A 27,124-nucleotide genomic window follows, 5' to 3' on the forward strand; every position below is an offset into this window, starting at 1 on the left:
AGAACAAAAATGGCAGGAGAAACATGCACATTCCCGATCTAAAACCATTTAAGGAATGAAAAAAAATCCATCACATAAGAAGCAGCCTTTAAAATCCTATTCATTATGATGCTAATAGGTTTTGCTAACTCCTCAATACTAAGTGCACAGACATGCTAAAAATGCTAACACTCCCCCATTTATTCCTAACAAATCAAGCATAAGACACAGTTTCTCTGGAATTTCAGGACTAATATGTGTCTTGGTTTATGTTTTGTATTTTTCGATATCATTTCTAAAAGCTGTTGTCTTATAAATAACAGCTATGGATAGTTGTCTCCAAAGAGCATCAACATCTCTTGTCAGTAAGCTACATTTAATATGTAAGGCTATGCAATGTGAGGCATATTTTTTATTTAATATTAAGGTGAGGGGTTTTTGACCAGAAAATGCTGATGTCACCTACACATGCAAAATTAGCAAGAGCAACTGTAGACTCCTATTATCAAAAAAACTCATGCTAAATATTTCCCAGTACACACATGAATAAAATCAATATTTAACTTTTGGGTCAAATAGCTTAAATCATTCAAATTGGGTATCATCAATATTGTTATTATTTGTATATCTCATGATATAAAAAGTTCAACTAAAATTCTCCAGTTGATGTAGGAAAACAGTCCCTTATTGGAGGCAGGAGGCAGGCAGGAGGACGGTGGATGTGGCCTCTGTCACATTAAAATAAATGGGGAACAATGATGAATCGTTCCAGAAGAAGAGCAGGAAAACTGCAGTTTCCATCCCGTGATGGGATGTCAGACACAAATGCCCCAACGCTGCCGCGGCAGCAGCGTCGCCTCCTCAAGCTGTCAACCACCAAAAGAAAGAGATTATTGAGAAATATTTGTTCACCTGCTTTTTCTCATCATGTTCTCTCAGCCAGAATTTTGATGAACTCCAGGCACTATGAGACTGTAAATATGCATATTTTCCTTCTCTAAATTATTATTCTGATTATTACCATTGTTAATATTAGACTAGTGAAGAGAATCAATATGTATTTTGTGCATTATGTTGACTATGTTTAAGCAAATCTGTAACTTGCTGATTAAAGATGAAAAAAAAGTTCAATGAGACCTTTGGTGTCTCATTTTATGCTGTTGATGAAATTTGAACTATTAAAGACAGTTATCTTGACTAGATGTAAGGCTATTACGCTTTTAAATCCTAATTCTGAACCAAAAAAACAACATTCAATATGGCCAACTGGCACAGGTGCAATAATGGGACCACAGATGCTGATGCATGTCATTAACTTTCATTTTATGGATGAGGTGGCTCTTCTCCAGCTACGGAGCATCTTCGTCCCCACTATGACTGCCAAGGTCATATCTGATAAAAGCATGACGAAGCAGCAGCCTGTCATTCTGCTGCCCCCCCATCCAGACTCCTCTCTGCTCCCTCAGTACCTCTCGTTGCAGAGAGGGGCACCGCTGAGTTGGTAATTACAAGTCGACCCACAGAGTTAATTGAAAATTGGACAGGTCCCAATCTGATTTTATCCAAATCAAGATGTTAGCTATGTAAATTCTCTACTTTCCCACGGGGAGTCATGGTGAGTCAAAGTCACATTCCCCCCCGAATGGCAATGAGCTGCTGCCTATGCAAAAATCCTGAGGGTGGATTTATTGCGATTTTCGTGTCGCCACGACAGGGCTCAGCCCTTCACGCTCTCGGTGGTGGCCGACGCGGTCAGGGTCTCCGTCGCGAGCCAAAACTCTACTGATGCCGCTGAAATGCAACGCAAACGTGGCAGAACTGAGGAAGCGTCTGTGGCCTTGACAGAACTCATTCTTTATTACAGCAAATCACTTCAGGAACATCCAAACTGTAATAAGCCTCTAAGAATAATTAGAGAATGATTATGTTATTATCACAGGTGGAGTGTGTAAGTAACCTGGAGGTCCAGTACTTTGTGACTGTTCCCGTTTGACCATTGTGATCCTTGATGCTCAGGTAATGACCTTTGGGGTTTGAAGCCTTTCTCAACATTGTGTTTTTGCCCGCTGGTACCCCTGAGCAGCCATCGCCTCAGAGGCCTCTTGATAGTCCTCATTTCAGGACACACCGTCCAGCTCCCCCTGGATTCTCTTAGCAGCTCCAAGGCTCCTAAAAGCTTCTGTTCCCCCATCGTTGGATCACATTATTGTCTCGCTGTCACTGTTACAGGGTTTTCAAAGCGATAGCTTTCACAAACGTGTTGCACGTGTGACTTGTAAATGACGTCAATCTCCTGGCGAATCAGAGTTTTAACAGGCCTCAATTATTTGGCTTGAATCAACGCTGGCTGAGTTCTTACTATTTTACTACATCTAGCAGAAAAGCCTGCAAACCCTGTCGAAAGATATCTGTAACTTTAAAAAAGAATATATTTGATGATAATAATAACATGGTTTGCAGGCTTTTCTGCTAGATGTAGTAAAATAGTAAGAACTCAGCCAGCGTTGATTCAAGCCAAATAATTGAGGCCTGTTAAAACTCTGATTCGCCAGGAGATTGACATCATTTACAAGTCACACGTGCAACACGTTCTGCTACCTGTTAATAATAACAGGTAATCCCTCTTTTTAAGAAGGGGGACCAGAGGGTGTCTTCCAACTATAGGGGGATCACACTCCTCAGCCTCCCTGGTAAGGTCTATTCAGGGGTACTGGAGAGGAGGGTCCGCCGGATAGTCGAACCTCGGATTCAGGAGGAACAATGTGGTTTTCGTCCTGGTCGTGGAGCAGTGGACTAGCTCTACACCCTCAGCAGGGTCTTCGAGGGTGCATGGGAGTTTGCCCAACCAGTCCACATGTGTTTTGTGGACTTAGAGAAGGCATTCGACCGTGTACGATCGGTGTAAGAGTTTGGTCCGCATTGCTGGCAGAGTAAGTCGAACTCGTTTCTGGTGAGGGTTGGTCTCCGCCAGGGCTGACTTATGGACAGAATTTCTAGGTGCAGTCATGGTGTTGAGGGGGTCCGGTTTGGTGACCTCAGGATCGGGTCTCTGCTTTTTGCAGATGATGTGGTCCTGTTGTCATCATCGGCCCGTGACCTCCAACTATCACTGGATCGGTTCGCAGCCGCATGTGAAGCGGCTGGGTTGAAAATCAGCACGTCCAAATCCGAGGCCATGGTTCTCAACCGGAAAAAGGTTGAGTGCCTTCTCCGGGTCAAGGAGGAGATCCTGCCCCAAGTGGAGGAGTTCAAGTACCTCGGGGTCTTGTTCACGAGTGAGGGAAGAATGGAGCAGGAGATCGACACGCGGATCGGTGCAGAGTCCGCATTACTGCGGACGCCGCACCGGTCCGTAGTGGTGAAGGTTCCTACCCTCACCTATGGTCATAAGCTTTGGGTCATGACCGAAAGAACAAGATCACGGGTACAAGCGGCCGAAATGAGCTTCCTCCGTAGGGTGGCTGGGCTCTCCCTTAGAGATAGGGTGAGAAGCTCTGCCATCCGGGAGGAGCTCGGAGTAGAGCCGCTGCTCCTCCGCGTTGAGAGGAGCCAGATAAGGTGGCTTGGGCATCTAGTTAGGATGCCCCCTGGATGCCTCCCTGGTGTTCAGGGCATGTCCCTCCAGTAGGAGAACCCCGGGAAGACCCAGAACACGTTGGAGAGACTATGTCTCTCGACTGGTCTGGGAACGCCTGGGGATCCCTCCGGATGAGCTGGAAGAAGTAGCTGGGGAGAGGGAAGTCTGGGCTTCTCTTCTTAGGCTGCTGCCCCCGGGACCTGGCCCCGGATAAGCGGTAGAGGATGGATGGATGGATGGATGGATGGATGGATGGATGGATGGATGGATGGATGGATGGATGGATGGATGGATGGATGGATGGATGGATGGATGGATGGATGGATGGATGGATGGATGGATGGATGGATGGATGGATGGATGGATGGATGGATGGATGGATGGATGGATGGATGGATGGATGGATGGATGGATGGATGGATGATGGATGGATGGATGGATAATAACATGCTTGGTGGAAAATAGTAAGAAAATGATCATAAATCAATGACCAAAAGTGTGGCTGAGGATTAAATGTGCAGAAAAGTGAAGCTCTGTGCAGGAGATGGACTCATTGTGATGCACAATGCAAAAACTTAAGTCAATGATGATTAATTGTTCTCCCAGACACGACTTAGAATATTATTTTCCAGCTGTGCTGCTAACAATTCTCCTGGAAACATGATAAGCCTCAAGAGCACTAACACTTAAATAACATAATAATAATAACACTCAAATTTTCTACACTTGAGCAGGTTGTGAATGCATGACATATGTGTTTTCCTTTGTGGAAGCACATCTCTGGGAGACTCGTTTGCACACAGACTCCCGTAGTTTCATTACAATGATTGATAATGTTAAAGCTGCAAAAAAAATTGTCTATTAAGGACTGAAACAGCGGCAATTTGGTCATTTTCTTTGGTGGTTTTCAATATTTTCACAAAACTGAGATCAATTTTTATTTTCTCTCTCCTTCCTTCCTTCTCCAGTTTTGCACTAGCACAGGAAGTGGATTATTCTCTTTACATTTAAAGACCTCAAATCCATCTTTGGCTTTTCAATTTTCCAAAGTTTTAGGATTTACCTACAGGGAGCAGATGTGCATCCCCCTTCCCCATCATATTGCCTGCTCAAGGTTTCTTCCTGTTCAAGGAAACTTTTTTCTGGCCACTGTTGCTTACTAGTTGTAAGAAGAGACCCTTTTTTTTTACCGCTGCTCCAAACACCTTTACTGCTTACCGTATTTTCCAGACTATAAGTCACACTTTTTTTCATAGTTTGTCAGGGGGTGCGACTTGTACTCCGGAGCGAATTATATGTTAAATAAAAACATTATTATTACCGGTCGATCTTCGTTACTATTTTACTACATCAAGCAGAAAAGCCTGCAAACCATGTTATTTTCACACTGACAACCACAAGAGGGAGCTCTAGCCGTGTGTACCTGAGGAACAAGTTCCTTTAGCGACACAGAAGAAGAAGCAGCGCTACGTCTATTGAGTTAGACTTGATTGTTTGGTAAACTTGCTCCGATGTTATTTATGCTATAGTTATCTGAATAACTGTTAATATGTTACGTTACCAAAGCAGACACGTACTCAGTTCGTTGTGGGTCATGTTGCTGAATTTGTTACGTTAGCATACTGTAACCCTATTGCTAATCCATTATTATTTTAAATTGCCTTTCAAGATGAAATGTATGTTCTTGGTCTCGGATTTTATCAAATAAATTTCCCCCCAAAATGGGACTTATAGTCCAGTGCGGCTTATATATCTATTTCTCTTCTTTATTATGCATTTTTTGGCTAGTGCGACTTAAACTCCGGAGCGATATATAGTCCAGAAAATACGGTACTTTTCATATCAGAAAATGCTGATTCAGGTGGTTCTTTTTTTTCCGACACATCCACCAAGAAAGCCAGATCCAACAACCACACAGATCCAGTTAACAAGCTAGTATCCTCCCCCCTCATTCCCACGAAAGCCTTGATGTCATAAGCAAGGGGGGGGAAAGTGCTATGGTATCTTAGCTCGGCTCAACCATCGGACCTCAGTGTGAAGGAGATCAGCATATTCTACAGAATTTGGATGGTTGGTGACGGGTGCTATAACGCGATTAAACCACATAAACCTTTTGGTAATTTGAATTGAATGGAAATTGGACTGTTATGCTATATCGATATTGATGTTATATTGATCGAGTGGTGAGTGACTGAAAGGGGCCGAGTGACGTGTCGGAGCCGTCTGCTCTGCGCCCACAGGTGACCAACTGGCCCTACTCATCACAGCTGCTTTGCCATCCGGGCTTTGGCAGAACCAGACGCAGGAGCAAAAAGCAGTGGCGAGAGCCCAAGTTGGAAGAGAGGGTTCGTTTCATATGCAGTCTGTGCAGACCCAATCTCACATTGGCTTCACATAAGAACGGCTCTTCAGACAACTTGTTATCACATGTCTACTCTCCACCTCCACCTACTGGTCCAGCGTGCAATTACCCCCCCCCAACACCTCCGTTGCTCCCTGGCCTGTAGTTGGGAGTCGCTATGGCAGCAACTCTTGGCCTGGCCTCCAGGTGTATCAGCAAAAGCATTCTCCATTTCCAAAATAACTAACCTTGTTGCTGCCTTCCTTCATCTGCCCGAGTCCTTGAGATTGTTCTCCCGACTCTGCTCTTCAATTGAGAGTTGTGGTTGCAGGCAGGTAATTGGTGCGCTGGTACTGGGAGCGCTCGGTGCATTAAAGCTTTGCTCAGCTTTGTTCTCTCTCTCTCAGTCTCTTGTCGGGTCTCAGCAGCTGGTTCTGGTCTCGACAGTCATTCCCTGTGATTTCAAGTTGTTTACATTAATCACAATTAAAATATTCATTTCAACGTCCTCCATTATGTCCTTTCCAGCATTTGTCATTCCTTCTACCCTTTTAAAAATCAAGCCAGCGCCAGAGAGCCCATTAGTCTTTCTTTGAGTCACAGATCCTCTTCTGAAATCCACATCCTGAGCCTCCTTGTTCTATCTGTTCATGCCATAACCGCTCAGAAGGAGGGAGCCTCTTTTCTTGGTTGTAGCTTCCTGGAATCTACTTTTCCTTAGCTTGAAGGAGAAGTTATGGTTCCTGTAGCTTGACGCCAGCTTCACCAGCTTCACCAGGGTTATGTGTTCCCCGTTGCCAGTTGATGCCTCTTCGACAGGTACTTAGGAAACTGTTATTACTATCTTGTTCAATACTACCTGTTGTTGCCAGGTTGCGTCATACCATCATACATCATAAAATAAAGTAAAATGAACAAATTCCGCTGTGGTTCTTCATCACTGTGAGAGTTTGTCTTGTGTGTCTAAAGGGGATGCAAAGACCCCTGACATGCTGTCAGCATGTGATGAAGCAGAATGCACAAGAAAACACGCACCAATTAAGCAGCGACATGCAGGGTGTTATTACAGGAGAGAGAGATGAAATAATTCCTTAAGGAGAGAGCATATCATTACAGTCCTGAACACCTGACACCAATGTGGCCTACAATGCTTCCAGGACCATGAAGCAGAACTATGCTTAATGTCATCCACCGACCTCCATGATAAAATATGTTACTGTTGTTGTGTTAATAGGACTTTTTCAAGAATATTGTAGCCCGGTAGCTGAAAGCATTCATAAACGCATGTCGACCCCATGAAAATAGATGTGTGGTAACCATTCTGGTCTCACGATTAGGTTGCTGATTTATGACAGGAGTAGCAAACTTTGTTTAGGATATTAAGAGAGGCTGGGATGGGAGCGGCGCTTCCCCTGAGCAGATGGCCCCTTTTGCTACAATTGCTGTTGTAAGCACTGGATGATGCAAACTTTAATGAGTTTAATGCAAAACTTTCTTTCTCCCGCAGCTGCTTTGCCTCGGAGTCACAAATCAATCCATGCTCGCAGGTAAAATACAGCAGCGTGAGGAGGAGGAGGAGGAGGAGGAGGCAAACGCTGACAACAGGAACAAAAGGCTCGGCAAGCCTTCCTCACCCATCTGCAGCCAAAGACGTTGCATCAAAACTCGTAAAATCCAACAAATTTTTGCCCCATCGTTATTGGTCTCACACCCACTTCAGCCAGCAATGTGTCTATTTACATATAGCTAAAAAGAAAAATGAATTAGTTCTAATTGAGAGTAATGTCAGACTTTTTTCTCATCATCTTTGCGACATAAATCCAAGCGAGTGCGAACTTGAGTTTACGCTCATGAGTTTAGCTTTAAATGCAGTTAATCACAGTTCATTCAGGATCTAACAATGGGGACAATCACTTCTTCACATATCGCCAGGTTTTTACCTTAAGAAAGGAAATCCTCATTTAAATACTGCATGGAGGATGTATATGGGAGATCTTTGTGAGAAGAAAGAAAGAAGAAATGGGGGAAATACTAATAAACAGCACTATGCGTATAAGATGGTTAAAACACCTCCACTTCCCTTTGTAAGAACATAACAAAAATCCATAATTACTTGACGGACTCTGAAAAGACCCTTTTCTTATTAAAATTATATTGTAAAAGAGACAGAGAGCATTTGTCTGACAGGCTTTTTGGGGGATGACAAATGGTGGCACACAATGTGTTGTAATTATGCAGAGTAATGCAGTTCTCCATAAAGCTCTTTTCTCTGCAGTAGTTTGATAGAGACAACAATCCTGGAGCGGCCTCAGACAGACTCCCAGCTGTCTGTCCGGGCCCGCTGCAAAAGGAGGACAAGTCAGGGGTTCTTTTCCAACTTAAATGGCTGGAATTTGAATCCATGTCATTGGACTTCAATAGCACCAAAATAAACTGACATTTCACTTATATGATGTTTAAACTCCTGCTTTCTGCATGGGCAATACATCATTTGACCGTGACAAAGGTGTATTTTATAACCACTAAACACAGAATATATGGCAATATTAAAGAAAATGTAATGCATATCTTTTTTAATAATATTACATTCAGGTTTTTTCCAAATCAGAGAAGAACACTTATGATCACTCTCACAGACTGAGATATGGAGCAACCTAAATGTTCTCTGCCCCCAACATCAATAGCAATCAGAAAGTCAATGCTATGCTGCAAGCGTTCATGTTTGAAGCCATGACGAGCAAACACAACCTGTCCCTTCCTCTGGGTGTCGACGTGCTGAAGGCTGCATCAAAATAACCTCAATGTTATAAAGTTAAGGAGCTCCAGGGATAAGATCAGAAAGCAAGTTGTGCACTGAAGGATTGGCACAAACAGGGAAATGGTAACAAAAGGTGGATCATCACCCACACGCTGATGGTGGGAGGCAAAAAAAACAACAAAAACCTGTGATTTAAATCAAAATAAAATAGATGTCGCTCAAATGGTGAGGTTGGAATCTGGTCTGAGCGTAAATACAAATCACTCAGCTCAACACCTCTCACCCAAGGAGTGATCTGACTCATAGCGACAGAAAAAACAAGGCTGCTATTTACTGTTTTCCCTGAGCTGTAATTACACATAAATGTCAGCAAAGAGCTGTAATAAGCTCATCACCATTCTTTGTCAGTCAGATAATTCTGATGGGTTCAAGACTATATTAACATTTCAGATCTTAGCGTGTGCTAGCATGCAGCTTACTTGCATTTAGCAAATCGGGTGGAGCAGTACCTATGGGAGCATCTTGAACCTTGTGTTTAAAGTAAAATCTTTTTATTCAGATCAGAATTGAGCAGCTATGCTTTGTTATAATGTTTGTGTTGTCTCATCGTTGGTGTTCTTTCATACTGCCACATGGAAAGAGTGCCGATATCAGACGCAGTGACTTTATGCTCCTTACAGGATGAATAAACACGAGTCTATTTTGGGGCTAGCTCTATTTTTTCTGCCTGCCCTTTTCTTAAACAGTACCATGAGTGGTAGTTTTTCCCTCCTCATCTCTTCTCTCTCTGTTGGACTTTTATTTCTCTTTTTTGCTTCCCCTTGTTTGTCCCACACCTCTATCGGAACTCCCGTGTCTCCAGAAGTCCTCCGGCTGTGCCTGGATGCCAGGCAGCTGGAATGCATAGACATCATTGGCTGAATAGCATCATCGTGGGAGGGTTTAAATCACATCCAATTGGTCCAAGTGTTTCCTGAGATGCTGTGCAAGCAAAATTAGAAGCGTCCTGTCAAATATAAAATGGCCTCGTAATACATGAAAACCAGGTCTGCATACTAATAGGAAGACACCTGTTCCCAGGCCAAGATAGTGGCCGGTCTTGCTACGTATGTGACATACTTATGTTACATATGTTAGCTAATCGGTTATTTCATTATGGAATATTTTTTGATTTGTTGATTAATGGGGTTTATTTTGCCTTCGGCCCTATTGGTTCACTTCAGTTCAATGTGATTGATCAAAATAGTACAAAATAGTACATTTAGTCTGGTTTTATTTTGTTTTTTTAATTTAAGTGTGATGTTCTGAACATTGCAACCAGACTGGAATCAGAGCAGCAGATAAAAAATTGGCCTATTGTGAAAATTATTACATAGGTGGTTTTGCTGTTTGGCATTTTGATGAAGTTGTTATGAGTGAAGGAGAGAGATGATAGAGGTTGGAGAAATTGTTCTAGTGTTATGAAAGTTTAATCTCTCGCCTCTGCAGTCTATATGCTGAAGTGTCCTTGAGTCTGAACTCCAAAACTCCACCCAAATCTTTTGCATTGCGACAACCTAAAGACGTCACACATGCTCAGAGCTGACCGCTATTAAGCGGTAGAGTGCAGAAGTCACTGGTTTGATGCCTTCGCCCTGTGCTCTCTGTGTAGCCGTGTCCTTGAGCAGGACACAAAGCAACACGTTGTTCCAAATGTGCCATGAAGGGTTTTTTGATGACCTGGTGGCACCTTGTGAGATATGAGCAGGGCAGCTATCATAGATATACAATCTATTAAAAGGAATACATTCTTCTTTTGAAGATGTGCCTTCATTTTTAATTACATTCTTAGTTTTGAGGGTCTCAGATTGTAGCCTGCTTCTCATCCTTTGGCCCTTTTTGAATGATTATTTTGTGCAACACTGCTAGTCAGAGCGACAACAGAAACAAGGACAACTAAAGTGAAGATTACCAACAATAATTTATGTAATAAAACATTGTGGATTTCCTGGAACACGCTAACGCTAACAGACAAGAGCATAGACTAGCATCCACGGCAAAATATGACTATAACTTCCAGTCATACTTTAAAGTGTTGTTCAATTCATATTTTAGAGAACCTCAACCAACAAGTCACACAAAGGAGAGTAAATACAATAGTGTGGTTGCTTCGGTAAGCTGCTTCATGTGCCGCTGACTGCAATTCTGTAAAAATCCCCTTGTAATGACTTACATTTGACCAAAAAATAAAAGAAAAATAACATTGCAGACAATGTTATCAAAAATTACATTATATACAATCTTAGGGGAATCACAAAAATCTGAACAGAATAGGATCATTTCTCTGTCCCTGCAGTGTTTATTCATCAACTATTGTGTTGGTTGTAATTCAATTTCATGAACTGAGTAGATACAGAATGATGAACATGAATTTTAAAAAGTAACTATTCTCAACATGGCGTCTGTTTAATCATCATGTCATCATAATCTTAGCCCTGCTGAGGTTGACTCTATTGCTGAAGGTGCAGCAACCTCACTGAGAATCACGCCTGATTCTGTTGCCCCCCTGAAAAAGAAAATAGTTAATCAGAGGAGGTGTGCCCCCTGGTATAATTCACATATCAGGACCCTCAAGCAGAAAGTGCGCAGACTAGAAAGGAAGTGGCATTCTTGTAAAATAGACAGCTATCATGTAGCCTGGAAAGACTGTCTATTAGTTTACGAAAAGGCCCTTCGCAAGGCTAGAACAGCTTATTTTTCTTCTTTAATTGAGGAAAATAAGAGCAACCCCAGGTTTCTTTTCAGCACTGTGGCCAAATTAACCAAGAGTCACAGTGTTTTAGATCCACGAATCCCTTCTTCCCTTAGTGGTGAAGACATGAGTTTCTTCACTGATAAAGTTCTAACTATCAGAGAAAAAGCTAACCAGGCCATCCCAACAACTAGACCATCACCAGATGTGCTGACTGTGGGAACATACAGGTTCTCCAACGAGCCCTTAAACTCCTTCAGTCCTATATATTTTTCTGAGGCGTCATCGCTAATTCAGAAATCCAAGTCCACCACGTGTCTTTTAGATCACATCCCAACACACCTTTTGAAGGATGTTTTACCATTGATAGGCAGTTCTATCCTGGACCAGATCAATGGTTCTTTAGTGACAGGTTATGTAACCCGGTCCCTAAAGGTGGCAGTGATTAAGCCGTTGCTTAAAAAACCATCACTGGATCCTGATTTGTTAGCAAATTATTGGCCGATATCCAACCTTCCTTTTATCTCTAAAATTCTTGAGAAGGTTTTGGTGACTCAGTTACTGGAGCACCTGCAGAGAAACAGCCTGTTTGAGATGTTTCAGTCAGGCTTTAGAGCTCACCACAGCACAGAAACAGCACTTCTTAAAGTTACGAATGATCTTCTTATAGCTTCAGATCATGGACTGGTTTCTATGCTGGTTCTGCTGGACCTCAGTGCTGCTTTTGATACAGCTGATCACAGCATCCCGTTACAGAGACTGGAACATGTGATTGGGATTAAAGGGACAGCACTAGACTGATTTAGATAATATCTATCTGATAGATACCAGTTTGCTCATGTCCATAGTGTTCCCTCCTCATACAGTAGGGTTAGCCACGGAGTTCCTCAAGGTTCTGTACTTGGACCAATCCTTTTCACCTTGTCCATGCTTCCCTTAGGGAACATTATTCGGCAGCATGGGATAAATTTTCATTGTTATGCTGATGACACTCAGCTTTATTTATCCATGAAACCAGAGGAGACAGAAGTTTCAGACCTGTCTTAAAGACATAAAGTCCTGGATGTCTTCAAATTTCCTCCTTAACTCAGGAAAAACTGAGGTCATGGTGTTCGGTCCTGAACCTCTTAGGGATAGATTAGATCACATGATCACTCTAGATGGTATCTCATTAACATCTAGTCTTTCTGTGAGGAATCTAGGAGTAACTTTTGATCAAAATCTCTCCTTCAACTCACACATTAAATTAGTCTCTAGAAGTGCCTTTTTTCACCTGAGGAACATCACAAAGATCAGGAAGCTACTGACGCAGCATGATGCTGAAAAGTTAGTCCATGCATGTGTTACTTCCAGGCTGGACTATTGTAATTCTTTATCAGGGTGTCCAAACAACTCTTTAAAAAGCCTCCAGTTGATCCAAAATGCTGCAGCCAGAGTTCTGACAGGTATTGACAAAAGAGATCACATAACTCCTGTACTGGTGTCTCTTCATTGGCTGCCCGTTAAATTTAGAATAATTTTTAAAACCCTTCTTTTGACCTACAAGGTCCTCAGAGGCCTAGCTCCATCCTACCTGGAGGAGCTAGTGATACCTTACAAGCCCAATAGACCGCTCGGCTCTCAGAATGCTGGTCTACTTGTGGTTCCCAGAGTTTCTAGGAGTAGAATGGGGGGCCGAGCATTTAGCTACCAGGCCCCCCTGCTATGGAACCAGCTCCCTGTCCAGGTACGGGAGGCTGACTCCATCGCTACTTTTAAGATCAGACTTAAAACCTACCTCTTTGAAAAAGCTTATTGTTACTAATTCTGTAGTTCCAGTTACTATCATAGATAGACAAATTATCATACTTACGGGGTTGTCTAATCATTAGGTCAATATCTTAGCTATGCTGTTATAGGCCGAGGCTGCTGGGGTCCAGAAACATGATCACCTGACAGGCCTCTGTCACCCCACTGGGTCATGGTTTCCTCTCCTCTCCACTCCTTCTGTATTCATTTACAGGTATCGCCGCCTTTGGAGCTGCGTGATGACCTCCGGCCCCGCTGACCCACTCGGCCGGCGGCTTGCATAAATAGTGTATTTTTGTATGTGTTTCTATGCTCTGTGCCTCTCCTCTACTCTCCTCTCCTCTCCATTCTATCATCTACCCGTCCTCCCCCTTCTCCTCTCTCTCTACCCAGCCAGCCATCAGCAGGAGGGTCCCCCTACATGAGCCTGGTCCTGCTCAAGGTTTCTTCCTGTTAAAAGGGAGTTTTTCCCTGCCACTGTTGCTTGTTGGGGGTTAGGCCCTGGGATTCTGGAAAGCACCTTGAAACAATTTTGATTGTAAAAGACGCTATATAAATAAAGATTGATTTGATTTGATGTATTAAGGTTCCGCCTCGTAACTATTTGGGAAAGAACTCTGGAATCAATCCAACTAAATAAGTACTATTAGAAGCCCTTTGAATGGGCAGAGATTAATGGAAAAGCTATTTATACTGTACATTTCCCCATAGGTGGGAATCCAGAGGGATCCTAGAGAATCCTCTCATTTTCCCCCAGTAATCATATTATTGCAAAGTTGTAACGTTTACTAATAAATTATATGAATTCACATTATTTGAAATTAGAAAAATACTTTTTGTTAGAGGTGCTTTTGAAACAGTGCTGTGAGATTAGTTGAAGGAAAAAGTATATTATGAATCTTGTGCACGTTGTCATGGAGATGCAGCTGATGAGTCCTGTATTAATTAGTATGGAGATGATTACTGATTTTAAAGAAGTTGTAGATGGAACTTTAAATCTGAGGATACTTGGCGATCCAATGAGAGGCTGAACTGAACTCTGGTCTCCCCTTCAAAAACTTGTCTTTTCAAATTTTTCTGATACTTCAGAAGAAAAATTTTGAAAATTGTGAACTAAAGCATGGGGATGTTGGTCCTGTTTGTACACTGACATTGAAATGAATCGGCCTCTGTCATTGAAAACTAGACTCATAAACTGATTCTAAAAGCTTTAACATCCTACTTAAAAGATAAAACAAGCCTTAAACAATGACCACATTCAAGAACATTTGAGAGAGAAGCTCCATTATTTTTCCTTAAAGGTATAAATATAAAGTACTTCAATTGAGAAACTCTGCAATAAGAACTCTACTTGAAACCTTCAGGCACTTTACAGTTTAAAGCACATTACAGTTTGTCAACCCTGGTTTATCATTGAGATGTTTTCCAAATTTAAAGATAGAGGAAAAAACTGCCACAGCCTAAATGACCCCTCATTTCTCTTGATGTGCCCCAGCGGCACAAAAAAATAACAATAAAAAAGCTGCAAATTTCCACATGGAAGCGAAAGTGCTCAAAGCAGCGATGCATCAAATTGCGCAGATTTGATGGAATATTCCAACGTAGGAATTTTGTGGACTCATATTTCTACTGTGTGTTTTGGTTTGTAATCATGAGGGTAGGGTTTGTGTCTGCGGCTGCTACAGACGCTGGTGCATCAGTCTGCTGGCAGGGGAGTTGGGGGGGGTTTGGGTGGGGGGGTTGCGGCTAATATTCAAACAGGGCTCAGGCATTGTCATTTTCAATAGTGATGCTTCTGTCTCCTGTATCTAACCTGATTCAGTCAACATCTGAGAGCAGTGTGTGTGTGTGGGGGGATGGGGGGGGTTTACACCTACATAAGGGCTATGATGTTCCTTTCTTTCTCTATGCCTTAGAGGAATCTAGAGGTGTCATGTTGCTGCAGTGTCTTTATTCCTTTAAATCGTATTTATTTATCCATTCATTTGGGTCCATTGACTTTTATCTCAGGAAAGCGTTGATTTATGAATACAAATTTAGCCTTACTATGTCAGAATAAGCGTTTGTCCGATAAAGTAAGGTCATAATCAGATGGTAAGTGACAACAAATGCCATACTTGGATCAGGATTTTCGAAACAACAGGGGTGTTAAACATGTACCAACAGTTGAGCCGCTTTTTCCAGATTACAGTATGATGTTGCAGATTCCTCTGCCAATAATGGGGACCCAGCCGAGGCCTGCGGGGGGGTGCGCTGTGCAGAGTGGTCGTGAAACTTGCAATGCAGCAACGCAGAAAGGCTTCTGATCTTTGACTCTGCCTTTAGTATTGTTCCTTTCCACAGCTCTGCACCTTCTCAAGACTGTCACAACTCCTAATATTCTGACTTTAGTGCTGCCCTCTCAGGTTTAATGTATTTGCCAGGGTTTCCGAAAGTAGTTGAGGGGCAGAGCCTTCATCTTTCAGACCGCTGTTCCTTGGAACCAGCTCCCAGTCTGGGTCAGTGTTCACAACCAAACCTAAAAGCTTCCTTTGTGATAAAGCTTATAATTAAGGTGATCACAGGCCTTTCCTCAGTTGTGCTGCTACAGGCTTAAACTCCAATGTGCCTCATTGGGGCACCTCTCTCTCTCTCTCTTGTTCTGCTTTCTTTTCCCTGATTTTTCTCTACACTTATTTGACATAAAGTTAGGATTACTGCCAAGGCCTTGTCTTGCTTTTCCGACTCTTACTGATCCCGGATACGGTCCATCTGTCATAGCTCGCTGGCTTGGTGGGGACAAGTTCAGTGTGTTGAGGAGAGAACACTGAGTGGTCCAGAAGCCCACATGAGGACATCAGAGGATGCACCTGGGCTCATGGATGTAATTTCAATTAGCAGAGATACACTTAAAATTCTGTATTTGGACATCATGATTGTTGTTCTCTGAACAAGTGGCTTCTGTTGCACTTGTGTTCATCCCCGGAAGATGCATCAATCATCTCTGCCTCTCCCTTTGCTTCTTTTTCCCAGAAATGTTTTTAATTTAAAGTTATTTCTGACCCGGTCTGAGAGTCTGAGGACACAGGTGTACAGATCCTAATAAACATCTGAGGCAAATGTTTTAAATGACTTAAAATATGCCCAGTCTTTGAAATGAGGTGGCACATTGGATCCATTTAAATACACATTTGTTTTTCTACGTCTGGATCGTTTTTCTCTCTCTCGCCCTTTTTTTCCTGGTTTTTGGAGGTGCACGATGGGAGCTGGGTGGTGCAGCCATATGGAATGGCCATCTGGACTGAAGAACACTAACTGACTCCATCCCTGACTCTGGAACCACGAGCACCTGGTTAAGCTGCCAAGCTGGGCCTTGGCATCTCCCCAGATATGGAATGTCCTCTCAGAGATGTGTGTCCTCAGCCTGGAAGGTTACCAAAGTAAGTAAAGGAACATCAAAAGCTAGTGCTGCTGGAGGTCCAACACCCTCCCCAACAACTGATAAAAGGATGTCCAGAAACGAAGCTGAGCTTTAATCTGTTAAGTCCTCATAGATGAGGAATCACTGTTACTGTTAAGTACATGAACATATAAAGAACACGTGTACGTGCAATCATTGAGGGAGAAGAGCCAGAGTGAACAATCTGCTCTGAACAGGCGTGTTGAGCAGTTGGGGACCTGCTATCATGCTGGTACCGTGCTTCCGAAGCAGAAAACCCTCTGACCCCCTGGCCCAGTCCTCAACTGCCTGAGTTGCTGCCACATCAAATGAGGGGAGTTTCACTCAATACCACTGCAATAAATACTTCGGCAGTATTTATACTAGCAGCACCAGTCCTAATGTACAGTCATATTCTAGCTTAAAACAGATTTTCCACAGTTATTGCTTTTTTTTGTGTGTACAGTATCTGTCACTCATCTGATCTAAAACACGACCAATAAGATGCCTGCTAAACGTCACTGTTAGAGTCGATCACTTTTGCGTCACTTGTGTCATCTCATCAGCACAAAAAAAGGCAGTGAACACATGCACAACCCATCCTGCCCAGACCGTAGATGACGGGCAGCGGAGCGTGAAGTGAGTGGAGCCGAGCAGAGCAGGAGGAAAACACAAGAGGACCTCAATGGTGCACTCGATGGGTGTGAGTACAAGAAAACAGAGAGGGAGCCATTAATGAGTTTGTAGTAATTTGCATACACTTTATGAGTTTTTGCTTCTCTTAAGCACAACTTGCTTGCTGGAGGGTGGGTGCTGAGGGTGCTGCAGCTCCCCCTGTTGGCAGGACATGGTGCCATTTGTTACGTTGCCTGCACTCTGTATCTGTTTGGGTTTTTATCTCCTTTACTCTCACTTATACCAGCAGAACATCAAGAACATTGAGCTTATGTAATGAAATACAGCTTAATCAAGACACAAAGGTTCGAACAATATATTTTAAAACTACCACGTAGGAACTGGTCTATAATTAAAATAGAATTAAAAGGCCAAGAGGAGACTAATGCCAGGACAGAGACTTTGAGAAAAGTCAGGAAGACCCAAGAGCTCTCTTGACACCTTGGCTGTAACCACAATCTGTGAAAATTTTTGTCTTAAACAAAGAAACCATGATCCAGAGGTGGGTCACTGAGGCAGTAGCCGAGCAGAGAGGTCCAGATTTCCCACATTCACAGATTAATTTATTTATACAGTAGATTGTGCAAGTGAAGTATTGAGTAGGTTGATTTTGTTTAGACCCATTTTATGAGGTATTCCACCATGGATGCACTGAAAGGTGAAATAATTAGACCCCTGTATTACTGATGCCCCTTAACAAAGACCTGAACTTCTGATGAGGTTTAAGTAGAAGTCAAACACACTTATCCAACCAAAAGGTGAAGGAATGACTGAACGGAAATTCAGGGTTAATTCCGGCACGTATCTACATATACCATTATCACATGAATCAATCATGTGTAATAGCAGGTGAATAGGCTCTCACTATGATGTGCTGCTGAAGCTGCACTATATACTGTTTATTTTGCTGCTCTCTAATAGGTTATGATGGTTGGATGTGGATTTCAAGGCCCATGACAAAAGCAGTTGGGCTGATCAAAGCATCAGAGTGATACATGGTAATTCACACGGCTGAGCTTAATCGGTTTAAGCATTAGCAAATGTGGCAGGTAGCGCATCTCCAGACGTCTTCATCTGTCCTGGCTGAGCCTTTTCAAGGCTGGCTCCACAACCAGATGGAGCCTGTCAAAGACTAGGAAGTGATTTATTTTGTGGAGCAGACATTTTTTAATCATAAAACATACGGGCACCTCTTGTGAGGCCTTGCAAGTGGCAGAGTAGAAAGCTGAAGATCCATGACTTGGGCCAAGGCGTAATAAGAATGTGGGACCCTTTGATGCATCTTTTATAGTAATCACTACAAATAACAATGTTCCATACAAAAGATGAAAAGATTTCAAAGGACTCTAAAGTAAGTATTTAGTGTGACGCTCGCCCAGAAACTAATAGTGGGTCTTTTATTCATAGTTCAGTCTTTACCAGTCGAGTCAAAAACAGCCTGAGGAATTTGTAATTCCCCACAGTCAGTGTGCATTATTAAGAAAAAAAATGCCGCAACGTGCCTGCAAACCGTTTAACAGCTACACTGTGACAATGATCTGCCTGCCAAAACTCTTCCCCTCCTACCTGTTTCCATCAGAAAACCATAATTGGGACTCATTTAGTTATGGATTATGGATTGTGAGTTTCACGCCATGAACTGAAACTCATTTGCTTAATTTGCACAAATGTGTCATTATATGCACAGATGCTGATGTAGATATTAGTTACAAACTGGAAGAGGCAGTAAATCTTGCAGCGTCACCTTTCAATCATCTTGATTAAAGGCAACAAAGTTATCGCAGAAAATATTTGTAACTCTAATGGTGTTAATAAGATCAAGGCAACTGAATATTCAACACATTTCTTCATTAATGTTTGATCATTAGCAGTAACATATTCAATTCTTCTGCACCTCATTCCACTGAGTTCACAGACAGAACCACTCTGTCCTAAACCGCCATCCCAGCGAGCTAAAATGAACATAATGAACTCCAAGTGCTCACACTGCGTTTGCTGCTTTTCATGTGAGGAAGTGGAGGAAATATGAATATGGAAGATGGGAAAGCACATGTTCATTAATGCTGATCTGCAGACAGCAAAAAAAAATGGGATGCAGAGGTCTGCGCAAGAGACATCCACAGAATGTGAGAATGGGCAGAAAGGGTTTAAATCCGCTCTGATCCACCACTCCAGAAGCTGCCTGGTTCAGGTGACTGCTGAATCCTCTGGATCTATCACTACCTTTGTCTCAAAACATGGTTTTCATCTTAAAAAACCTTTCAACTCCAAAACCCACCACCATAATCTCACTCATACTAATCAGGGGGTCAAACACATCTGAGGACGTTGAAATGTGATGATGGTACAGTACTTCAAATGTACGGATTTCAATTGAATTATTAAGGTAGAATTTATTAAGGTGGAATTATTAAAGTGGAAAAAGTCTGCTTTTTACCAAAAAGGAATTTATTCATTTTACTATTGGGAAGGAAAACAAAACATTATAAGGCCTCAGAGAAGAACCCATCACGCATTGCTTCTTGTCAGTTTATGGTATTTCAAGAGCATCCACTAGAACTCTTAATCAGCCTCTTTTTTTCTGTCTTTTTTCCTCCTCTTTGCTGATTCCTACTCACAGACTGAATACTCATGTTAAATCAGAAAGGTTTCTACAACATTTAACATTTGATAAACTCATTTTTGTAATTATTTCACATGGACATTTTGCCTCTGGAGGGAGGACGGAGAGCTTTGCATCCTGATGGCAAGTAAACACTGCTCACTGAAGCGTGACGCCATATGCCAGCCAGATCAGGACTCTCGGGCACGTGCCTGGAGGACCACTTGGCACACACGGTGGATTTGGTCATGCTGAATGCTTCAGTGTGCCTTTATTTTAATTGCAACCTCACGGGAGGTTCAGTAACAGGTCTGAAAGCACAGAGATTAAACTGGATACATGTTATAACGTGAATGTATCCAGTCTGATTTGATGTAGAACAATGAATCCAGAGGTTCAGGAAAATAAATTAAGGCCATTTCAACACCTACAACAGCCGTTCCAATATGGACACCAGTGGTTGGGATGACACTGTACAATCTTACTGTCAATAAAAAGCACCTATTTTAACATTTCTAAAGAAATTAACATGAACAATGTCTCTTTTAATAACAGTTGCAGATATCTCTCTAGATGGATAAACAGACCCACTCGTAAATTTTCGCACCATCTCCAACCATGTGGATGTAGTAACAACGGCTTGATTACAGCAAGTCCAGTGTGGGTTGAACGAGCTCATAGTAGATTCATCTCACCGCTGCTGCACACTATACACTATAAAAACATTTGAACACGTGGTGGTAGATTCAAATGTAATTACTTTAGCATCTTCAAGCATCCCCTCTGCTGAAGAAGAAAAAGAATGAAATTATGGGGGAGTCATGCAGGTGGATGTAAGTGTACTCTATTGTGCAGATTGTCTGACGTCACAGTGCAATCTCAAGCATTCCATATGTTCCCTTGGAGGAGCTGCTGGAGCCCTGTATGTGGCTCACATTAACACATGCTCTAGAAGAAAATTATGGGATGTTTCATTTTTTATGATTGCTATTTTAACGCGGCCGTTTTTCGACTGGAGGACGACTTTGAGCAGCACATGTGCCATATTAAAAACCCAGCGTTCGATCGCAGGAGCAGGTGCAAAGTATTCAACACCTGACATTTTGTAATGTAAATCAAACGGCCCCTGTGTCTGCTGAGCATCCATCTGCGTAATATGTCACCACTCTTGTGGAAAGAATGATCTTTACTTGTAACCTTTTTTTCCCTCAGAATCGTAATGACGCTCTCCCACTGCTGCAATATTCTTCAATGGTAATTAACGGCTGGCGTATGTGCACGACGCCACTCGGGGGTTAGAATCCAAATACAGTGGGCTGGAGAGTGATAATGCAAACCAATTCCCCCAGTGTCTTGAAAGCGCACCACTGCCTGTCCCTGTCCACTCTGGCCTCCGTCCTAGGTGTCTCTTCTCCGGCAGTTACAAAAGCCGAGGTGTTCTGTTCACCAACGCACAGCATCACTGTCTTATATAATAAAGCCTGCCCAGAGAAACAGTCCAGATGCTTACAGTGGATTCCAACACCTTGAGCAACACCAGCAGATCCCCTCCCCCGCTGCCCAGGACGATGACCTCCACCTGTTCCAGCGTCACTCTAAGTACCAGGAGGGAAAACGTGAAAATGAAGAACGTCATATGCTCATAGAGCCAATACCAGATCTATACAGCAGAGATGAAATGCAACTGCAGTTCAGAACTGCTGCCTGTAACACCCAGCACAAAGTCTAAAATATTGCCAGGAGTGTATCAGTAGAGCCACTCCAGAAGAGGGCAGGCCATGTTACTGGGATGCCCATTCTGCAGCTCGACTTACCCACTCCCACAACCACTGAACACATGACCTCCAAAGCCCACACAGGCCACCTCCGTCTCTGACACTAGCCTTGTGTTTTCTTGTCCGAATCACACACACATTCTCAACTTTCACTCCTTTTAATCCTGAGAAGTTATTGAAGTTTCATACTTTTGTATTTTTCTGCCCACTATTGTTATTTTCTCATTTGTTTTCTGGTTCAGAATCAACTACTTTTGTGAATAAAGCTGGGTCTTGGGCTAAATCTGCTGTGATCTTTGTGCTCTCTCATGTTACGGCTTTCTTTAGGCTTGATGGTACCTGATTGTACCAGAGCGCCACTGGAACCAGCACTCAGTACTGGGTAACAGTTAACACAGTGTTTTAAAAGGTGAAACATGTCCAGGATTTTATTGCTGATAAAAGTTCTCTGGGAACTGGACTGAAAGAACAAGTCTGCATGGATCCACTCACCCTCACAGTTACACACTGACTCACAGGAACGGCCACTTCCACAAAGTTTCCGGAACTTTTTAGAGGGTTCGATATCTTATTTGACTCACAGGTCAGTTTTTCAACTTGGGCTTATGGCAAAGGTTAAAGGTTATTTGTCTCCTGCAGATTCAGAAAAGGTCACCCGTGCTTTTATTACATGTGCTTGACTATTGCAATTCCTTGCATGTCAGTATTGACCACTTGCTGCTCCATCGCCTACAGCCGGGACAAAATTCATCTGCCCGTCTCCTCACTGGTACACTGGAACACACATCTCTCCAGTTCTGGCTCCCTGTTCATTTTGGGATTATTTTAAAAGCTTTATTGATGGTTTTTTAAGCCTTACATGGTGTGGAGGCCTCAGTATTTATCCGACCTTTTACATTTTTATGTTCCCAAAACATGGTTGAGGTGAGCCAGTCAGCTCCAGCTGGTGGTCCCTCAGACCAGGATGAGGTCCAAAGGTGACCGAGCCTTTAGTGTGGCCGCTACTAGACTCTGGAATAGCTTCACATAAGATCTGCTCAGACCCCAGAGGTGTTTAGGTCCTCTCTTAAGAGGAATTTATTTGCCATGGCCATCAACTCAGATTGATACAGCATCCTTTTTCTTGCTTTTTTTTAGGTCCCACACACGTTTGTAGAGTTTATGTTTTCTTTTTATCTGCGGAAGACTTGAGCAACTTTGCTGATTTGAAATGTGCTTTATAATTAAAGTTTGACGTGACTTTTGAAGTGCCTTTTCAAGGACACATCAACGTGCAGCTCAAAAGGCTCCGGGATCAAACGAACCACCATGACTCTTAGAACCTGAGCTACAGTCATCGGCTCTTTCACTGATTTGAGCATCTCCATGTTTTGTCTCTTTCTTTTCCTGCCTAACAAATCCGTTTATTGATTCTGCTGAGTCTCTGGCACTGATGCTGCTCCCCCAGCACACATCCACCACCGAACATGTTTGTATCATGTGTGTTGCTACATGTAAGCATGATCCGTGCGTCCGTTATGATATTTGACCCTCAGCATCCTGTTGGCTTCTGTTAGCATCGTGTTGACGACTGGGCTCTTTATCCTGCAGCTGGAATTTAAACAACGTCTGTTCCTGCATAGAAACATTTCTGCATATTCCATGTGGGATTGGTCTGTTGTTCTCCCGCAGCCTCAAGAAAGTAGCGTCTGTCAACAGGAAGAACAATGGAAATCTGTTCTATAGTTCCACAAGTGCCTTATTATGTCTGTTCCTGCTAGGAAACTCAAATAGAGCTCTTAAATAATAATGGTTGCTTTTTTTTTGCATATTTCAAGTCAAATGAATTCAGATTTCAGGTGTTTTCAGGGGTGTTTTCTTGCAACTCCACTTCATCATGAGCTACAGTACTTAGGCTGGGCCACAGAACCACCTCAAGGAGCTGATGGAATTTCCACTCGCAGAGCATGGGAGCCGCTGATACATGCTCGACTATAATTGGTTTTGTTACAGAGGGAGTTAAACGGTGTGGGGGGCCACACTCGACGTGGGAGCCGGACGACGGTGGCAAGGATTTGTGGAACTCTTTGAGGACAAATTCCCAATTTCCTCAATTTCTGTAGCAGCATTTCAAAGGTTTGTTTCCCAGCAGGAAAGTAGGTCTTGTGTTCCGCTGCCTTTAGCCTGCTGCTATTTGCTAATCACACTTGAAAAAAGCACAAAACAACACGAATGCACAACAAATGCAGTTTTCATATGAAGCTAAGCATTTTACTTTTCCACCATCCTTTACAAGGCAGCTGGTAAAATAAGTATTTAAAACATTCCAAAAAGAGGATAATACTCAACATTCAATCCCACGGTCTTTATTCTCTATTTTGTGGTTGGGGTTATAACTGATTTTAATATGTATAATGGTTTATTATTGTTGTTCTAATATGAATTAACTATTAGAATTGTGGCTATGGAGCAGTTTATAAACTTTAAATCCGTAAGATTTCTTTTTTTTTCTTAACATTTTCAACATAATTGTAAATAGAGCGAGTTTGGGGAAAAGCATATATTATTAGATGATTGTATGGTAAGAAATAAACTGTAAACATACATGACATAAATATATTCTTATTTCTTCTTTTAACATCCAGGATGTTGTAATTTATTTGCCAAATAAATTATGTGCCAAATACTTCTAGAGTGGCTACAGTGGTAAATTTTCAGTTTCAAATTATGATTTGCACAAAAAAGTGCGCAAAGTATTATTTTTTAGCTTTACTTGTATAGTGTATATATTAGAATGCTTATATATACACATATAACAACAAAAAATACTACAATAGAGTTTAATAGGTTCCACATACTCTACAGACTGGACCATAGGAATCTTTATTCTTATAATTGGAATTCTTGTTAGCAAAAATTGGACACATCTATCTCTAATGAAGTGACTGGAACATGAGCTCTGACCAGAAATAAACCCAAACAGGCTATTTCTCCACTTCTGATTCACTTGGAGAAGCCGCAGCTTTAATTACTGCCATGATGCCCCCAAGAGAAGAGAGGATAAGGACGTTTTCTGCAATGATGGGTGATTTAGACCCCTGATAGTGGACCCTTCAGTGATGGATGGATGGATGGATGGATGGATGGATGGATGGATGGATGGATGGATGGATGGATGGATGGATGGATGGATGGATGGATGGATGGATGGATAGATAGATAGATAGATAGATAGATAGATAGATAGATAGATAGATAGATAGATAGATAGATAGATAGATAGATAGATAGATAGATAGACAGACTCTCTCTCTTCTTTGGCAGAGTGATATTTGACATGGGCAGAGGGACTCACGCTGCTGTTCTGGCCGGACCACAGCACCATAGCCTGGTTGTGAGATGAGTCTCCAGTCAAGGCGAAGGTGGAGCTGTTCAGTTTGGGCTCATCCTGCCGCGCGGCAGCCGCTTTGCGCTCCTCTCCGCTCCAGCGCGTCACTCTGCGCGGAGCCGCACTCGCGGAAAGCGTCTGCGTCCGGGCTGAAAGGCGTCCTTCACTTTTAGTATCAGCGTTCCTCCTCAGACGCTTCCTGAGCTCGGTGTCGGACACGGAAGCCTCGGTTCCCTCTTGCTGTCCACTCACCGGGGAAACTTTCGTCTTTGAGCGGAAGCTTTCGCCGGGGTCGCCGCTTGGCAGCAGGTGGCGCGTATTCCGTTCCATCACTGACACCGCGCGTTGCTGAACGCATTCGGCGGACCCTTCCGCGCAACGACGCCGCTGACTTTCTGCACTTGTCGCCCCTTTCACGGCTCCAAAAACCTCTCCTTTTATGCCCGCGTCGAATTTTAGCAGCAGTTCCTGCGGACGCCTTTTGTTTCCAGGTTGACATGACCTGCAGGTGATCTCGGATTTTGAGGAGCGAGAGAACCAAAGGGCCACCAAGAGCAAAGCCAAAAGCAGACTCTGCCACTTAGGAGAGAATTGGATCCCCCTCTCCATTGCTTCGCCGCTACGAACCCAAATCTCTTTTCCGCGCGTCGCTGGAAGAGAAACTGCTGCGCAAGTTGTGCCGTTGCCCAAATGCAGCACTGCAAAAGTCTAAGTGGTCCAACTTGGAGGATTTACTCAGTTGAAGCCCCGCACACAAGGGGGAGGAGCTGAGAAATTAGCCGGAGAAATTGACGATGTAATGCGGGGCTGACTTTATTTTTAGATAATTTTATGGCATTCACAATATGCTTCAGTCAGCCAATCATTAAAACAGCCAGTAAAAGCCGATGCAGCAAGTTGCTCTCTTATTTCTCCTCCCAGGCACATTTTCCTCCGAGCCTCTCCTGGTACAGATTTCATCATAATCTCCCTTCAGGGGGAGCAGATCTCTTCATTTACTAAATGAAAATTGAATGATTCTGCCCACAATGGACCACTTTAGATCCAGATTTTTCAGGTCGCAGCGGGTTTCCGGCTAATTGGAACGTGTTAATATGCAGTTAAATGTAGCGTCAGGCTCGATCTTTGCTGTTATTCAGCAATAAAAAATTCAACAGGCCAAACTAGGGAGACCCATTTTCACACATTGTCTGATTGTTGCAGCTGATTGTGCATCACTGGTAGATTTCGCTGTTATTCATAAAATTACTGACTCGTTTTGGATGTAGACCCAATTCAATTCATAATATAATTGTACTGCATGGCACTGGAATTCAACTATTATTGAATACACAAACAGTGTGAAAATACAACTTAAAAATAACTTAAAGCATTTGGAAAGGAGGAAAAAACTGCTTCTTTAAATTGAAATTCCAAAACGTGTAATCTGATGTTAGAATTACTGACTTTTTGTCACCTTGGACTGAAATGTTTCACAAGTTCATCCATGTTAAGAAGGTCGTCATTTTGGCCCAAGTCCCAGACTTTGAAGTATAGATGTTCTGTGGCCGCCTGCTGGAAACGAAGAAGCTGGAGTCACGTTGTCAGGTTGTATCTGTGTCACCTGTATCACGCTGTCATCCTGGGACCTCGACTCCAGTCAACAGATGGAGGAAGAACACGGGGCCGTTCTTGTCCTGAAACTATTTATATTGTGGGTGTGTGTCTGTGGGTGTGGGTGTGGGTGTGGGTGTGCATTTGACTTGCAACAGACTTTTAAATGTACAGATTAGACAATTTATTACATCTGCTCTGCCTCCGTCCTGTGGAGTTCTCTTTCCACCAGTTGGACTCTGTCCACAGCTGGGTCACACCTCCTTTATCCTGCATGAGACACGTTGCCATTGCCAGAGCGGCTTGCCAATGACTTTTTCGAACATTCAGTCAATGAGAGCTTATCAGTCCCTGGAGAGAGTCCAAGTCTCCTGAAACCTCCGCACACCTTAAAGCCACCCCTTCAAGCCCCGAGCCTCCTCCCAGATGCTCCTCACACTCTAGCAGCTCTTATGGACTCCAGGACCAGCACCTGTATCATCAGTGAGGGACTTTGGGGGGTTCTTGCTACAGAGTCAAG

The 27,124-nt window shown here is 42.9% G+C and overlaps 1 protein-coding gene across 4 annotated transcripts in view; it reads right to left on the reverse strand.

Annotated features, from left to right (window-relative positions):
- sorcs1 (sortilin-related VPS10 domain containing receptor 1) overlaps nucleotides 1-25,803 on the reverse strand; it is a 70,083-nt gene extending 44,280 nt beyond the window's left edge. For 2 of the 4 annotated variants that reach the window (XR_003891629.1, XR_003891630.1), the window contains exon 1: nucleotides 24,979-25,802. Coding sequence is in view for 2 of the 4 variants with exons in the window: in XM_029851028.1 (XP_029706888.1) it covers nucleotides 24,979-25,620 (642 nt within the window). In the remaining 2 variants the exon portion in view is untranslated. Of the gene's footprint in view, nucleotides 1-24,978 lie in introns of all 4 variants that reach the window. The other 2 variants (XM_029851028.1, XM_003977334.2) reach the window with 1 other exon arrangement.
- Nucleotides 25,804-27,124: the final 1,321 nt, after the last annotated feature.

This window comes from Takifugu rubripes, chromosome 17 (assembly GCF_901000725.2).
Source record: "Takifugu rubripes chromosome 17, fTakRub1.2, whole genome shotgun sequence".
NCBI lineage: Eukaryota > Metazoa > Chordata > Actinopteri > Tetraodontiformes > Tetraodontidae > Takifugu > Takifugu rubripes.